The following is a 16464-nucleotide window of genomic DNA, read 5'->3' on the forward strand; positions in this document are numbered from 1 at the left end:
ATAAAGGGCCCACAGGGTGCAGGCAGCGGTGGAAACGGGACGGAAGCGTTTCCCCTTTCCAGTAGCTTCCTGTTTTCACTAACTCGGCCATTCAAAGAAGCCCAAATGACCCCGGCAGTACCGCTCTTCAAACAACCTGCGCGCTCGGCGAAACGCCATCATTTTCAGCCCCAATCTGCATTCAAAAGGAATGTAGTTGGAGTGCAAATCAGACAAGTACGGGGATGGTCCAAATCACTCGTGAGTAGTCAAGATATTAAGAGTGCTCAAATAAAGTAAAAACAAGTTTGCTGCCCCCATCTAGTGGAGAAATTTCAAAACTATTCACCTCCCTTTCAGCCCAGATGACCTAATCTGAAACATCCGGAAGTACTACGCTAAAGTAAAAATAATTCATACAACAATAAAACATTAAATATCGGCAACAGTCGAAAGCACAAAAACGGTCAAACTAAATATCGAGTCTCATGCCGAGTCAAAAGCCAAAGAATAAAAACATGTTTGAAGACCAATTTTAAAGATGGGCCTCTTACGAGTGAGTACCAGTCAAGAAGCGAGCGGCAGTGTTCAGGACCAACTGGAGACGCTTAATGGAGGATTGGCTGGCTCCAAAAATGGTTTCGGAATTTTACAAAATGATCACCAAACTCAATAACGGCACCTTTGATTCATCTGGAGAAAAAAAAACAAAAAACATTGTTGCCCCTTTAAGATCAGTATTGTTTAGTCGCGCTTTTCCATTCGGGTGCTCTTGTTAACGGGTCACTGCTGCGCTTCAATGTTCTCAAGCCGAATGTCGTTTCCAGGCGGAATGTTGTCCGGCTTTGGCTCGCCCTTGTCCAACGTCTTCACCTCGGCGTCTTTGAGTATCTTCGAGACCAGACGCTCATAAAACCACTCCAGGTCCTGAGGATCCTCTGGCCAGCTAAGGTACTCTCTCCTCTGCACGAACGCTCGCACCGCGTCGTACTTCATCAGCTGGTAGTGAGCCACCTTTTAGTTGGGTTACATCAGGATATCGAATCACGTTTTTCGGATGACACCGGCAAAGTTTTGTATAGACGGCAATAAATGGCGAGATAGATGAGGTGAAGCGCAGTCAATTCCGGGTGGCTGTTGGCCCTTCAGTTTGATGAAATAATCAACCCGGACAGCATTTAGTTGAAAAATAGGCCTCTCAAGCCGCACAAAACTTTACAACGTGAACCGCAGTACTCGTGCAAATACCAAAAGTATTTCACCGAGCGTAGCGCTTTGACGCCCTCGAAATGGCCCGATTCGAACAGGAGGTGGCAGCGGGCGCGCGGAACAAAAACGGCACCGGAGAATGTCGGCGGAGAAGCACTGACCTTGCCGACCACCAACACGATCAGAACATTTCGGAGCTCGTTCAGCATGCGGCCCTGAGCCAAGGCGAACGCCTCTAAGCACCAACCATCTGAAGAAAAGGGGGGGACAAGGCGCTTAGATGCGGAAAGCGTGGCATTTCAACCCCAGACGTGGAATTGTACCTCGAAGAAACTCCTTGGAGACGACGCACACCGTCTTCCTGCTGCTCCAGATGGCGTCTCGAATGTTGGAGAGGTGGTCCTGACCGGGCAGGAAGTCTCTGGCTTCGAAACAACAGCGCAGGATGTTCTCATCCGAGAACTCGTTGTCCAGCTTTTTCAGTAAAGCCGCTTCCACCCACACGTAGTCCGTGTCGCTGAAGCACAGGTAGACGTCATATTGCGCCTCCCGCAAAGGAGGCGCCGCTTCGGGACCCTCCAGAACTCGACCGACAACTTTTTTGTAAAGAATATAAATGCGTCCGCGGAGACGAGCGTAAGCGATCCCGCAAAGCGTGACGGTGACGATGAGGAGGGCGGAGGAGACGAACAGCGCAAATTGAAGCTCTCGGACCGCCGGCTCATCGTCCACCTCGCACGGTTCGACGATCCGGGAGTAGTCGAGTAGAGGAAGGTCGTATCGAACGACCGGAAGCTCGCATCGGTAATCCTCTGGGCCGATTAAGGTCACGTTGGTCGCGTTCATCCAGTTCAGGAAGCTCTCCAGATGACAGTCGCAGTAAAAGCGATTTCCCCAAAGGTTGAGGAGGAGGAGGGAATCGAAGGCGCTCGGATCCGGGTGGGCCAAGAAGTTGTTGGACAGGCGGAGGTTCCGAAGACCGTCTGGAAAAACGTTTGGCGACAGATGGGTCAGGGCGTTGGATGACAGGTCAATCTCCACGACGGACCTGAGCCCGCCAAAAATGCCCCGCGGCAGACTCTTGAGGGAGTTGAAGCTCAAATTGAGACCCAGCAGATTTTCCAGACGATCAAACACATCCAGGCACGTCCCCTCGGCCCAAATCAACTGCAGAGAGCTATCGTGGAGATCGAGCACTTGTACGCCGTGGTTGAGAGGAATCGAGACGTTCTGGCCGAGCGTGCACCACTTGATGGAATTACCGCCGAAGAAGAAATTCTGCAGCCGCTCGAACCGCGCTAAAATCAGGTAAACGTCCTCCAGGTTGGTTAATCGGTTATTGGACACGTCCACGTGAAGCGGGTTGACGCCCAGCTCGCCGATGTCGTAAAGGTCCGTCAGGCGATTGTCACCCAGGAGGAGAAATTGCAGGTTCGGCAGCGGCGCGGGAGAGCCCAGCGTCCGCAGGGAGTTGCCCGTCATGTATAACGCTCGCAATTTGGGAAGACCTTGGAAAGCTCGATACCCAAGCGCGCCGATGTTATTGAAAGACAAATCCAAAACCCGAAGCTCGGTCAGATTGCTAAACGTCTGCGAATAGACTTGGCCGAGAATATTGAATGACAAGTTGAGCAATCTTAGATTGCCCCGCACGCCGCCGAAGGCCTGCTCGTTGATTTGATTGATTTTGTTTCGCGAGACGTCGATTACGATCGCGCTGGTCAGGGGGCTGAAGACGGCTCTCCGCAAGGCGAATATTCGGTTTCTCGACGCGTCGAAAATTCTTATCGCGCTGTCCGCGAGGCCTTCGAACGTGTGCCCGTCGGGATCCGGGAGGTTGTCGTGTGAGAAACCTTTGCCCAAGTGCCCGGAGTAGATGAGATGAGCGATGGGAGTCCCCCGCATCGCTTTGAGAAATCGCCGCGTCGCGCTCGCGTTGAAGCCGTTGCTCGCCAAGTCGAGGGTCTCGAAGGCCAGTCCTCGGAACGGGTTTCCGCATCTTTCCCAGTCGAAATCGGCGGCGGCCATTTTGTACAGGTGATTGGAGTCCAAATCGAAGTACGTGAAGTACTTGCCTCGGAAAGCCACGAGATCTTCCTCGCATAGTCGTTCGATGCGATTCAACTTGAGGTTGATCTCCGTCAACCTGGAGAGGTTTTGAAAGAAAAGGCCCGGTTTGAGTTTTCGTAGTCTGTTCCCAAAGAGATTAAGGCCTTCCAAGGAGAGGAGCGGCTCGAGGTAGTCGCGCGCCAGTACGGCCTCCGTCAAATCGCAGTGGTCCATGAAGAGGTACTTCAAAGCGACCATGCCCGTAAAGGCTCGCGGCTCCAGTCGAAGGCCGGCGTTGTCGCCCAGGACCAAGCGAAGCAACCGCCTCTGCCCGAGGAAGGCGTCGTTCCGAATCACCAGCGTCACGTACTGCTTCCCCAGATCCAACTCCAGCAGCCGCTCCAGATTTCGGAGCGACGTGCCGTTGATCTCGGGGATTCTGTTCATCTCCAAGTAGAGGCTGGTGATGTTTGGCGGCAGAGCGGGCACCCATCGGTGATTCTGTCCGTGGCAAGCGGCTCGGAGGCCGTATATTTTACAAGCCGGGTAACACGTTACAACCTGTCGGAGGAAAACAAACCGCGCAAGGAATCAGAACTCGGAATGTCTAATCATCACCAACCTCGTCGTAAAGTCTTAACAAGAGCAAATATCTTGTATGAAAAACACTTCTAGGCCATCAATATTTTTTTTAAAAATCAAATCCGTTTTTCTAATCCGCTTCACCGAGCGAAGGGGGCGACACGTACCCGCGCGGTCACGCCAATGATGACCAGCTGAAGGGCCAGCGTCCACATGTCGCGCTTTCCGCTCTTCAATCTCCCGGTGGCGCACGGGTTGCAAGCGAGCTTTTCAAGATGATGTGGCCACGGGGGCGGCCTCTGCGCTTGAAGTGCCTCCCGTCGAGCGCAGCGCCCGAGCCGGCCCCGCGTAAGACGGGAGGAAATTGTGTAAGACTGTTTGCTTTACTTTGATTGGTTCATAGCTCACTGGTGCAGGTTGCCACACTCTCATAAAGCTTTGTAGAAACAGTTCCCGTATTTGTCTGATAAGAAACAAAAGGCCTCATCGTAATTAATCCTGTTCCCCAAAAAGGTCACGGCGATCATGTTTGTATTTTCTCCTAAAACGGTGAATTTAACAAAATTAAACGAGCTCATTCAATAGGACCTGTGAATGGATTTCTGTCGTGTGTGTGTGTGTGTGTGTGTGTGTGTGTGTGTGTGTGAGAGCGTTTCACTCGAGGGTGTGAATGAAAAAAAATGTTTCGTTGTGTGCGTGTGTGTGTGTGTGTGTGTGTGTGTGTGTGTGTGTGTGTGTGTGTCGCAGCGTCACTCGTGTCAGTAAAAGTGTTGAACTTGCACTTTAGTTTGAAAAACTGGAAGGAGCTTCTGTTCATTGTGTCACTCTGTCAAAACACGCATTTTGCAATTTTCCAACTGTCCACATTGTTAAAAGCAACAAGAACAACAACAAAAAAAAGAGAGAGGACACTCGCGGTTCCGTTGCACGCTATCCATTTGCCAACCACTCGATTGAATCCCAAGCAAAGTTTTATCGTCAGCATCTTGAGTGGATTGGATGAAACATTCCATTTTCTTCACTCCATCTTGAGTTCATAAAATGTGGTCAATTTCCTGGCTACTGTCGTGGGAACACTACAGAGATCCAAAAAACGGTCGCATCCCAATACGGGGGGTGCCTACCATGCTATAGATCAGCAGCCCCCAAACCTTTTAATCATGATGTACAACCTCAGCGCTTGTGCCATTATGACAACTGCAAATGTTTGAATGATGAGATCCCTGCGCTTGTTTCTCGACAACATGCCCCCCCCCACCCCCCCATCTAGACACTCCAGCTGCCTCGCGCCACAATGCTGCTGAACATGCACCGACAAGATCCCGGAGAAGAGGTTTTTCTTCTTGAGTCTTTTCATTTTGGGCTAAGTTCCTGCATACAGTTTGTTTGTTTAAGGCTTTTCATTTTAGGCTTAAAAAAAAAAAGCAACATTATTCCACTGGATCGTGTGGGTATCATAAGTATTTTAATGTGAGGTCATCATTGTTTCAGACGTTGTCATATTTTTGTTTGAAGGCGTTCCGTGCGTTTTTTTCTTTCTTTTCAGTATGTATGTGCGGTTTGGAAACACCTCACACGCCGTTTGCGTTTCAGTTGCAGTACACTCTTTTCACCAGTTGGCGGCACAATCGGCCCGAGAATGTTTTTGGCGGGACGGCAAACGTAATTGAGGATAAGATAAGATAAGAAAACCTTTATTAGTCTCGCAATGGAGAAATTCCCGATTCACAGCAGCAAAGTTATGAAAGGAAGAAGTAGAACAACAAAATATAGGAGCTGCTGGGAAGGCAGCCACTCACGCGGCGCCATTTTGAAGTCAAAATAACAACACAACACATAGGACACAGACAGTCGTGCAATCTTCACCACTTTTCTGCAAACACTTTGTTGTCTGAAGCAGTTATAGATGAAAGAGGAGAGGATCAAAGTGTCCTTTCACCAGTGGATCAGAGACGTCATGTGTATTTTATTAGCGTTTCAGCACGAAAACGGTTCAAGTGTATATTTTTTTCCGTCGCATTGCTTCAGCTGCGGATGAAGCCAAACTTCATGTTAAAAAAAATGCGTCTCTGTGCACGTCTTGTGGGTAAATACTGTTCCTCTTTGTTTTCTTGGCCGTGGCATTTTAGTCCCATCAGTGCTTGCGGCCGTTGTCAAAATTAAGAGTCCTAAAGTGGGTTTTCTTGAAGGGTTGGGCGAGGGGGGGGGGGGGACCCGGCTCTACATTCACATGTCATGCTTTCTTCAATGTCCTCCTTCTTTTTTAATTAAGCTTCGCTCCCCATCCCGTGTAAACTGTGCGTCTCCCCTCCGTCCGCGGCTTTCGACGCGGCCCCTCGCTCCACTTTGCCCTTTTTGTTCAGGATGTGCTGAGACAAAAAGACCACCACCACCACCACGAGGACGCAGCACACGATGATGGCCACCAGCCCGCCGACCGTCACCGCCGACGGCTGCCGAGTTGGAGCGACCTCGTGCGGCGTCACCGCGGGAGCGTTCGGAGTGGTAGCAGCCTCCCCGGAACCCTCCGCCTCTTCATCCCCGTCCTCGTTTCTGACGCAAAACACCTCATCGACCAAGGTGAATCCTTTCCGACAAGAGCAAACGTAGCCGCCGTAAGTGTTCCGACAGCCGTGTTCGCAGTACGAGTCTCCGCACTCGTCCATGTCGATGCACACGGTGTGGTCCCCTCTCTCCTCCGCGATGTAGCCGTCGGGACAGTAGCACTGGTACTTGTCGTTGGGGTCGCATTCCGCGACGCACTCCTTCTTGCCACAGTGCAGCTCGCACTTGTTGGCGTCCAACGGGTCCACTCGATATCCGCCGTAGCAGGAGCATTTGTAACTGCCGGGCGTGTTGTCGCACATGTGCTCGCACGGGGCGGACGCGCACTCGTCGCGATCCACGCACGATCCGTCCGTCATTTTGAACCCGCCCTCGCATTCGCATTCGAAGCCGCCCGCGGTGTTGACGCAGCGGCTGTTGTCCCCGGGACACTGTCGCTCGTCCGAGCAGTCGTTGAAGTCCACGCAAGACCGACCGTCGGGTGCCAGAGTGAAGCCGTGGTCGCACGCGCAGGCGTGCGCGCCGTCGTCCCCTTCCAAGCAGGCGAACTCGCACAGTAAACGCGCGCACGGGTCCAGCGCGTCCACCTCGCATGTGATTTCGTTCGCGGGGTTGACGGAGAGGCCGGGCGGGCACGAGCACGACGGCTCGTGATCGTCATTCATGGCGCATTTGTGCTCGCAGCCCCCCTCGAGGATCTCGCAGCTCCACGGCGCCTCCACCCACGAATCGGAGCACACGAACTTGCGCTTGCTCGGCGTCAGCGCGGCGATGCTCCCGGGCGGCAGCGAGTGCAGATCCCCTCCCCCGAAACCTAAGGGGGTGTCGTACGCCGGGGCTTCCCCGTCGATCGCGATGCTCTCGCACGAGTACGCGAAGTGGTACTCGCACAGGAAGCCGGTGACCGGCGCGTCGCACGGCTCCTGAACCCACCGGAGCCGGTCCACTTCGGAAACGGCGACGCAGCGCGGAGATGAGCAGCTGCCGTCGAACGAGGGAGCCCAGTCGGCCAAATCGCCTTGTGCGTCTTTGGCCGTCCACTCGTAGCCCTTAAGGGGAGACGTCGCGTTCGGGCAGCCGGTCGAACGATGCAAACCGATCCAGAATCGACCCGTAGAGTTCCTCAAAAGTTGAGCGAGTACATCACGTGATCCGGACGAACCCGCGGCCATTAAGTGCCCGTTTCGTTCTTCGCAATCACTCTGCGCGCTTGTAAAGTCGCCCGAGTGGCGGAAGACGGCGAAACAGCTTCCGTCGACGCAGAGCCCCCCGTCCGGCCTCGTCCCGCCGAGTCTCCCCACCAGGACGGCCAGCGCGGCAACGAACAATCCCGCGGCATCCTTCATATTCGAACACGACCTCGCGTTCATTGGGCCGCGCGTCCCTGCAGCCACGACGCGCGTTTGTTGGAAAAAGCGCTCGGCTCGCCTTTATAATCTCCCCGTTCCATGTTGGCGACCGAGCAGAGGAAGGAAGTGGCTCTCAAGCAGCTTTCGAGCGCGCTCTCTGGTCTTCCCAAGAAACTTTCTCCTCTCAAACGCCCTCGAAGACCACGGCCGTAAATTACGCACCCCCCCCCCCCTTTGTCGCAGTTGCCCCTCCCAGTGAGCGGAGTCTGCATCGTTATATGGAAAGCCGTAATATGAGGAGCAGTCATGTGAGCTATTTCTTCGAGAGCCTTCATTTTCAGACTGAGGCATATCGTGGCTTTCTTTCTCCTCACTACTAAAAAGTGACAAAAAAGTATCGTAAAAGTTCTGCGTTTCATGTTACTAGTGATGCAAACCGGGTCCTGCTATTACGTCGTGTTGGCTGCAACAGAATAATCATAGTGGACGTTTTGGGGATGCGAATCACATATGTAATAGTAATAGCAGGGATTTTCATATGAGCACTTAACACCTATTTTCAAACAAAGTCACATCTACAATGCATTCAAAACAATCCGCCTGAAAAGACTGAACATCCATGTGACCCCCTCCCCCCCCCCCCCCAGCCCCCTGTTCTTTTTCAGGAAAATTGCCTTCCTTGTAATGACTCCGGGCAAATAACGACGAGGTGCCGTTGTTGTTTTACATCAGCCTTTATGTAGCTCATAGCAGCACAGTTTCTACATTCAAAGTCTTTTGGACAGCGATGTGTCTGAATAAAATGCAGAGTTCCACCGAGAATACAAACGTGGAATGTCTATCAAATTGCAACGCAATTTGACACTCATCAGCTGCTCCGTCGGGTTACACTTTCAGAATCAAAATGACATTTTCAAAGAGGTAATCATTCTTTTCACACTTTGTTTGTTATTACAAGTGTCGGTTTCAGTGTTGTTAAGTAGCCGGTAAGTAGTAGTTTACACAGAGAACGGCATGAAAAAATAAAATCCTGTCAATACTGCGAGTATCAAATACTGACCACAGATGTACTTCCAGTAAATGTCCTATGTTAGCTTAGTGTTTTTAAAGACGGTGCTATTGTATTGTTGTTCATACTCGAGTTCCTGCTTTGAAACCATTAAAAAAAAAAAAAAAAAACTACCAGAAAACAACCTTTGCCGGATCACCAACTAGTGGGATGCGGCGAGCTTTTCAAGACACTCAATCATACAAGGGCACACCTCCAAAAATAGCTTCTTCAAAATCTGTGCCTTAGCCGACGACAAAGATCTCGACTTGGGTTGCATGAGATGATTTTTTTTTTTTTTTTTTAAAGAGGAAGTTGTTTCATTTCTATGACCTTTATATTGTGCTGCGGATTGAACGTAAGATTTCTTGACAAGTTCCTGAATTTCTCAATGCAGCCCAAACGTTGTCTAATGAAAAGCTCACATTGGATCTCCAAATTTCGAGTTGGACAGGCGACGGCAAATTCTTTACCGGTTCGGATGCCTTGGCGGAGAACTTGACTGACTGCCGTTGTGCCGAGTGTAGATCGATTTTAGTACCTTTTAATATTTGATCGATTTGAACTATTCGTGGTTTAAAAGATACAATCGAGAGACTTTCTCACTCCGAGACGTGACCATTTAAAGGAAACTCCGCCAACCGCACGGCAAACAAATTCCTGGACATGAACTCCCGTTTTCCATTTAAAAGAACAACAAAATAGTGTTTTAGTTTCGTGAGCGCCAATGGCCGTTTACATCCGTTGCGTCATCTGTTGCTATGGTAGCATGTTCCCGTTGTCGCAGGCGTGTGCGTATCGGGGAAAGGTGCTCAAGCAAAAAAAAAAAAGAAAATAATTAAAAACCCACCCGCTGCTAAAATTGGTCACACAATTAAAAAAATAAAAAAAGTGAGGGATTAGCAGAAGTATTCAACTGAGTAGTAATTCCGTTAAAACGATCAACATAGCCGGATAAAGCGATTTCATCATATCGTCGTCGTCGTCACATCAAAACACTCTTGTGGTTGATCGATGACGGAGAATGACGAATACAGCGTTTGGTTTTGAAATGTCGATGACTGAAGCTGGTGTCGGCGTACGAGTGGATTCGCCCAGTGGGATCCCACCAAGCAAGGTGCGAGCGCCGCCGTTATCCGTCTATCCGCGCACGCGCCCGGTCTTCGGTGTTGCGGTTAAAGTCTCTGCGAGTCCCATTTGTCAAAAGATAACCGCTTGTATGTCTCCGTGGTGACTTGCTGCAGGTAGAAGATATCCACGTCGGGCCCTTTGAGAGAGGAGAGCTCGAGACTGCCGCAACGTTTGGCCAAGTTCCTGACCAGCAAGTAGAGCAGCAGCAGGCAAAGCAAGAGGAACACGGCGATGCCCAGCACGCTGCCCGCTTTCACGTAAGTCGGCATCGAGGCCGGACGCGGCGGGGCCGGCGTGGCGTCCGCCGGGCGCCGTCCCTCCTCGTCCGGGTGCACGCACATGTACTCGTCGATCAAGTCGTAGCCCTCGTCGCAAGAACACTCAAAACTCCCGAAGAGGTTTTCACACGTGTGATCGCACTGCATCCGATTCTCGCACTCGTCGATGTCGGTGCAGTAGGCGGTGTTGTTCCGGATGTCTTGGACGTAACCGTCGGGGCAGAAGCACTGATGCATGTCTTTCTTCTCCAGATCGGGATTCGGGATGCAGTTGGCCAGACAGTCCTGCTGATCGCAGGACATCTCGCACTTGGTGGGGTCGAATGGGGACACCCTGAACCCCTCGCGACACGCGCATGCGTACGCGCCGTCGGACTTGTCGCATTTCATGTGCTCACATTTGTCACAGATGCTCACGTCCACGCACGCGCCCTCGGCCCCCTCCCCCTCCTCCTCCTCGAAACCGTCTTTGCACCTGCACTCGTAGCCCCCGCGCGCGTTCACGCATTCCTTTCCCTCCGACGTGCAAACGTCCGCCTGCTCGCACTCGTCCACGTCCGCGCAGTTTTTCCCGTCCGGGCCCAGCGCGTAGCCGGCGCGGCACGCGCACTTCTGGGTGGCGGCGTCGCACAGGTGCGCGCAACGGTCACACGGGTTCTCGCTGCAGGTGATGAGGTTGGAGCGGAGGGAGGTTCTCTCCGAACACTCGCAGGAGCCGGTGGTGGAGTTGCAGCGCTCCTCGCAGCCGCCTTCCATCACCTCGCAGTTCCACGGAGCTTTCAGCCATCTCGACTCGAAGCACAAATACTTGGCGAGCGGGTGGAAGGCGCCCGTCTCGGCCTCCTCCGCGACCGTTCCGCGAGGGAAGTGAAGGGAAGTGGCGTTCACCTCGAAGCTCATCGGCGCCGCGTACGTCACCTCGGCGTCTCCCGCGACGGGAAGGACGGCGCCGCAGGGCTCCGCGTTGGGGTACTGGCAGATGTAGCCGGCGAGTTCGTCGCCGCACGGCCTCGTCTCGATCGTCAGGTCGCCTCCCATCCACACCGTGCACGAAGTGCAGTTCGGGGCGCCTCCGACCGTCCGAGAAGTCCCGAACCAAAAACTCCCGCTGAGGCCGGCGAGCAAGTGTCCCTGCGCTTCCGCGTCGAGGAATAACAACAAATCTCCATCGGAATCTCGGCAGCTTTTCTGCGCTCCCCGAAAGTCTGTTTGCCCCACAAAAAGCGCGAAACACCGCGTGTCTGTGCAATGTCCGCGCAGAGACACAACCGTTCCCTGGAGCCCGCAGAGGAGAAGAAGCGCGCGCGCCAGGAAAGCCATCATGCTGTGCCCCGACGCTGTGAAGGAGATTACGGAGACGACGCTGTGAAGGACGACGGCCGGCCGCGTCGGACCATGCGAAGTTCCCCCCGAGACTGGAAGCCCCTCATTGTGCAGCGTCCATTTATAAAAGCACGTCGCTCTCCGGTTCCAGCAGCACAGGAAGGAAGTTCAGTTCTGGTGGGTCCGCTTGCTCAACCCTTCCCCCCGCAGCTCCAAAGCCTTATCACGAACATACTGGCTCATTAACACACACACACACACCCGCACGCATACTTTCACCATGAGTGATGATCGTTTCATGAGAGGACAGTGACTTGTCTGGTCGCATCTCCTATTTACCCAGAGGTGGCAAAACACACTGTACACGCGCGCGCGCACACACACACACACACACACACTGTACACGTGCTCACACGCTAAAAAAAAAACGGAAACGAAGTAGTCTGATTCAAGTCCCGTACTTAAGTAAAAGCAAAATACCCCCAAAGCCTCCAAGCAGCAATTCTCAAAGTGTCGTCGCACTAGTTTTTACATCACCTTTTGAAAGATGGAATTCCGTCAATCAATATTCAAATTTGATCTGCCATACATTTGAATGGAATCATTATTTTGGTGAAGAAAAATGAATCGGGCTGGATTTTGAGGAGCACTCGGGCCTGGTATGCGACTTTATTTGACGTGATGGTACTTGGACGGCAAAAGTATTTCTCTAGGTGGGACTCGGGATCCAAACTTTGGTATCCTGCAGGATAGACGGCTTCAGGAATATGATGGAAAATTGTACACTCATATCCCTTTCGGTAACAGTAATAGCCAGGGAAGTGGGCGCTCATTTTTTTTGCATTGTCGGTCTAAATTTGTCAACATTGTTTTCACCTCCTAGGTGTCTCCCGACATCTCTCATCTTTCTCACGTGAGTGGACCCAGAAGGGGAAGTGCCGCACGCCGAATAGACTCACTTCCTCCACTTAAAAGGTTAGAGAGAGACAATCCGATGAGAACCGAATTATGTCAACCGCTTTTGCATTTGTTCCTTCTTCATTGATGTGACGTGCGGTCAGTTGAGAGGCTTGGAATGTCACCGAATAATGACTCTCATATGGAAATTATTTTCTCGATGAAGTCGAACACCCAAGCTTGGAACGTGAGCGCGATTCCGCCCGAGTATGACACACGGACGTATTCGCCGAGTGGCCTCCGATTCTAATTCAAGTGGGTGTGGTGGGATGCAATAGGGTGGAGGGGATGTGAGCCAGCCATGCGAGGGAAGAGATTTCTTTGTTCAATGGGCGCGAGCAAAATAACCACTTGAATGTTTTCATTTGAACTGGGAGCGCGAGATAGAGCGTTGCTAGGTGACCCGACGGCTCTGGGTAATCTCTGTCGGAACCCAGCCTGGCGACACAGAGCCAGGTTGCTCGGTCTTTGTAAATATTTTGACTGATGTCGATGGGTGATGCCCGCGCTGAGTTAAGCCAGTTCCAGGCGTGTCTGTAGATTGTTTCGCCCACACCAAAAACGGTCACTTTAACTTTCTTTTGCAGTGATTCATGTGCCCTTTCGGTTAAGTTTGGTGTGAGCTGTTTCCGTGGCAACGATGTGAACGGACCGTTGGCTCGTCTGAGCTCTGTGCAGGTTCAAAAAAGCAAAAAGGAAAGATGGTTCCAATAAGGTATTAAGTTACACGTTAAAAGAGAACGAAACACTGTTCTGAGGAATGACCACTATCATGGCAACTCGTTATGTCAGGCGAGCACTGATTACGCGCTTAGCTAATGCTAATCTGAATTTACATTGCTATCAAAATCGGTAGAACTTGCTCCACGTTGCGGAAACGGAAATGGACTCATTTGGGTCCATGCATGAGATTGGCAGGTAAACTGCAAGATCTCCCCTTGCGGATGATGTCATCGGTCGTGCATGTGACATGGCCAATTGGAGACCGCCTTGCACCTCTGATCGTGTGTTTCAAAAAAAAAGAAAATGCGAATCATGTTCATCAGACATAGAATATCTTCAAATTGAACACTTTCAGTCATGTCCTTATTATTTGAAAATTCTGAGGTTGCAGGGTTCGGGTTACTTCTACCAGACGCGATCCAACAAAAACAAAAGTGGGCCTATCTGACGCACGTGGCATGAACGCAATGTTGCCTTAACCTTCAACCGCCGTCATCGACTCTGTGGTCACTCCCAAAGCGTGGAGGCGCAGTCATGGATTGCAACGTGCGTTTGACATGTTACAAGAGAGGAAACGGAAGGCGTTGTCCCTGTTCTGACTGAGGATCAAAGGGTGCACGTAACCCCCCCCCCCTCCCACCCCCCACACACATATACAGAGACCTCGAGAAACATGTACAAATAGGCATGACACGCAGTTTGTATGCACCTTACATGTGACGGACTACCCGGTCACACCGTAACTGGTCCGGCCACCACAACCGAGTGCGCCAATCGAAATGTCCAAATAGATTGACGACAAAGACGTCCGACGACCTTTAATTTGGCCCGGCGTTAAGGAAAATCGTTATTTTGTTCCAAAATGAGAGGATTGGGATGTTGTGCTTGTTTAACCTGACGCCTCGTGATACCACTCGGCAGTCGTAAAGGGCCACTTCCTGCCATTGAGCGCCGCATACTGTTACCCGTAGCTACCTTTCTCGCCCCTGCGCCTCAAAACAAAACAGAACAGGACATGATTTACACTGTGAATATTTATCTGAGAGTCCCAGACGGTGAAAGCAAATATCCTCCTGCCAAGTACGCCGGGGCTCAGCACAGATTGAGGAGAAAACGGATCAAACCTGTCCAGAGTTGCAAAGCCGTAACACCTCGTGGACGAATCCCAGAATTTTGGCGGTCCCGGTTAACGTTTAGCTGCCGTGGGATTTTCGAAACCGCCGAAGCCAACCCTGAATATCCTCTGCTGGAATTTTACAGATGCTCTCTTCATGCCTCGACTAATTGCAGGAATCTGCCGGATTGAAGCGTGCATGTCTCCCATAAAAGCAGCTTATTCAGACTGTGTGTTTTGGCTCTGCGAGTCAAGGGGGGGGGGGATGTTTTCCTCCAACTCGTCTCTCTTCAAGCCCCTTAGGATAGGAAACAAGAGCGGGACCGCACCGTTTATGCTGCGTTCCTATTCACCGTTGGTAAAGGGTGAAGCGGCGCGCAGACAAAAAGAATACAATCTCCATTCCTTGGCACATGCCAACATTCGCTCCGTTTCCTGCAATTGTGTTTTGTGTCAGAAAGCGGCAAAGTAAGCAGGTAATGAACACCGTCTGTGTGGCGTTCAAAAAAAAACAAAAAAAACCAATAATAATGAACTTTTGAGACACTGTTTTAGGAAACATCACAAAGGTGACTGAGGCCCGGAATCGGCGATTGTAACGCGGAGCAAGGCGGCCCATTAGGAAGCAGCTCTGAGGATCGGTCATACGACAAGAGGAGCGACCGCTTGTGCCAGCGTGCGACGCTGAAGATGGAAACGCTGCAGTGAGACGCCTTCGGAGAGGTGGGTCGCCCCCCCCCCCCCCGCCCCCCCTTGCCCCAGTTGGTCAATGAAGCGGCTCAGAGTGGTCTTGTCCAGCTCGGTCGGTGCAAATCCACCCGTTTCATTGTGTCAGCCGGACCACAAAAGCAGCTTCCTTTGCGCGCCTCGCAAATCCCAGGAACGGGAATATTTTCCTTTTTGACTTTCCCGTCCCGCGCACAGGTCCGCGGCTGACTGACAGATGGAGCCGTGGACGGGAACTACCCCTTTCTGTCCTTCCTGCTTCTGCGGTAAACAAAGTTCATCCCTGGAGGAGAATGTCTTGGCATGCTGACAGGAATATTACAACTTCCAGTGACCCCACAAATAAACCCCTCGGACCTTTGGTAAGATGCTTGTAAATAGCCGCCTCAAATCCATCGTCTTGATTGTTTCAGGTTTCCGGGTTTTGCTTTTTCCATAAACTGCAGCCATGGAAACCTGCCTTGATTCTCATGCGCGCACACACACACACACACACACACACACACACACACACACACACACACACACACACACACACACACACACTCGCTGGCTCTTTACGCAACTTTTGTTCCGCGCACTTGAACACCGGGGTCAGCAAGGACCTGTACGATCGCACGACTGTTTTCTACAAAGCGAAACACTGGAAATAAATCCCTCACGTTACTCCGTAAGGCCATCGGGCAGACAAATAACGCGCTCATGATGACTGCAAGTCCATTACGTCAACATTCGCGTTCCTTTTACGTTTTTTTTGTTTATTTCTTCCATTATGCCTGCGCTGTTTTTAATTATTCATTGCGTGCGCAATATTTGCGTGGCAATACATTCGCACCGGGGTGTCCAAACTACGGCCCGGGGGCCCTTTCATCCTTCCGTTTTTATGCATGTGGCTTTCAAAAAAAAAAAAAAAAAAAAAGTTTGGACACCGCTAGTTCACGCCAACAGCTGCAGAGCATGAGAATGCAAAAATATTGAACTCAGTCAGCGAGTCGAAGGAAAAAAAAAAATAAATAAAAAGGATTTTACTATTGGCTGGGAAGACAAATGGATTCCCCATCCAATCCTCCCCTCCTCGCTAAAAATACAAATTGAAGTTGAGCTATGTAAGTCGGGATTTGGAGCCCTGTGGAAATAAAATCAATTTGGGGCCCAAAGGGTCTCTCAAAACCAACAGTACGCTTCCTGCCACTCGGTTGTGTGGAAAGCGATCAAGGATTGGCTCACCGCTGTGTCACTCGTTACCCCCTCCAAGAAGCCTTGACCTTTTATCAGTTTTCTCGTGCCAACTTTGAAACAAAAAGCGGCGCTCCTTTTTTTTTTGTTTTTTACCGCCTGTCGTCAACAAATGGGCCGTCTTGGGAAAACTGCCATTTCCTCGCTGCGCCGCATTAAATAGCGCCAGACTCGATTGAGGTATTTATTTGTCTT

General features: G+C 51.3%; 3 protein-coding genes across 3 annotated transcripts; all 3 read right to left on the minus strand.

Moving 5' to 3' along the window:
* Positions 1-483: 483 nt before the first annotated feature.
* On the minus strand, positions 484-3795 carry LOC147187428 (toll-like receptor 5). Its single transcript, XM_086100839.1, has 3 exons — positions 1512-3795; positions 1350-1438; positions 484-993 (listed from the first exon to the last, which is right to left on the minus strand). Exons 1-3 carry the CDS (start codon positions 3682-3684, stop codon positions 763-765), a joined length of 2493 nt encoding a protein of 830 aa, XP_085956965.1. The 5' UTR covers positions 3685-3795; the 3' UTR covers positions 484-762.
* A 1500-nt stretch (positions 3796-5295) lies between these two features.
* LOC147187429 (thrombomodulin-like) lies at positions 5296-7950 on the minus strand. Its single transcript, XM_086101184.1, has one exon. It carries the CDS (start codon positions 7752-7754, stop codon positions 6087-6089), a length of 1668 nt encoding a protein of 555 aa, XP_085957310.1. The 5' UTR covers positions 7755-7950; the 3' UTR covers positions 5296-6086.
* Positions 7951-8454: 504 nt separating this feature from the next.
* On the minus strand, positions 8455-11832 carry LOC147187430 (thrombomodulin-like). The gene has a single exon (XM_086099962.1). The coding sequence runs from the start codon at positions 11511-11513 to the stop codon at positions 9957-9959; it is 1557 nt and encodes a 518-aa protein (XP_085956088.1). The 5' UTR covers positions 11514-11832; the 3' UTR covers positions 8455-9956.
* Between the last annotated feature and the right edge of the window lie 4632 nt (positions 11833-16464).

This window comes from Hippocampus guttulatus, chromosome 20 (genome assembly GCF_054856545.1).
Source record: "Hippocampus guttulatus isolate MCC_2025c chromosome 20, RoL_Hgut_1.0, whole genome shotgun sequence".
Classification (NCBI taxonomy): Eukaryota; Metazoa; Chordata; class Actinopteri; order Syngnathiformes; family Syngnathidae; genus Hippocampus; species Hippocampus guttulatus.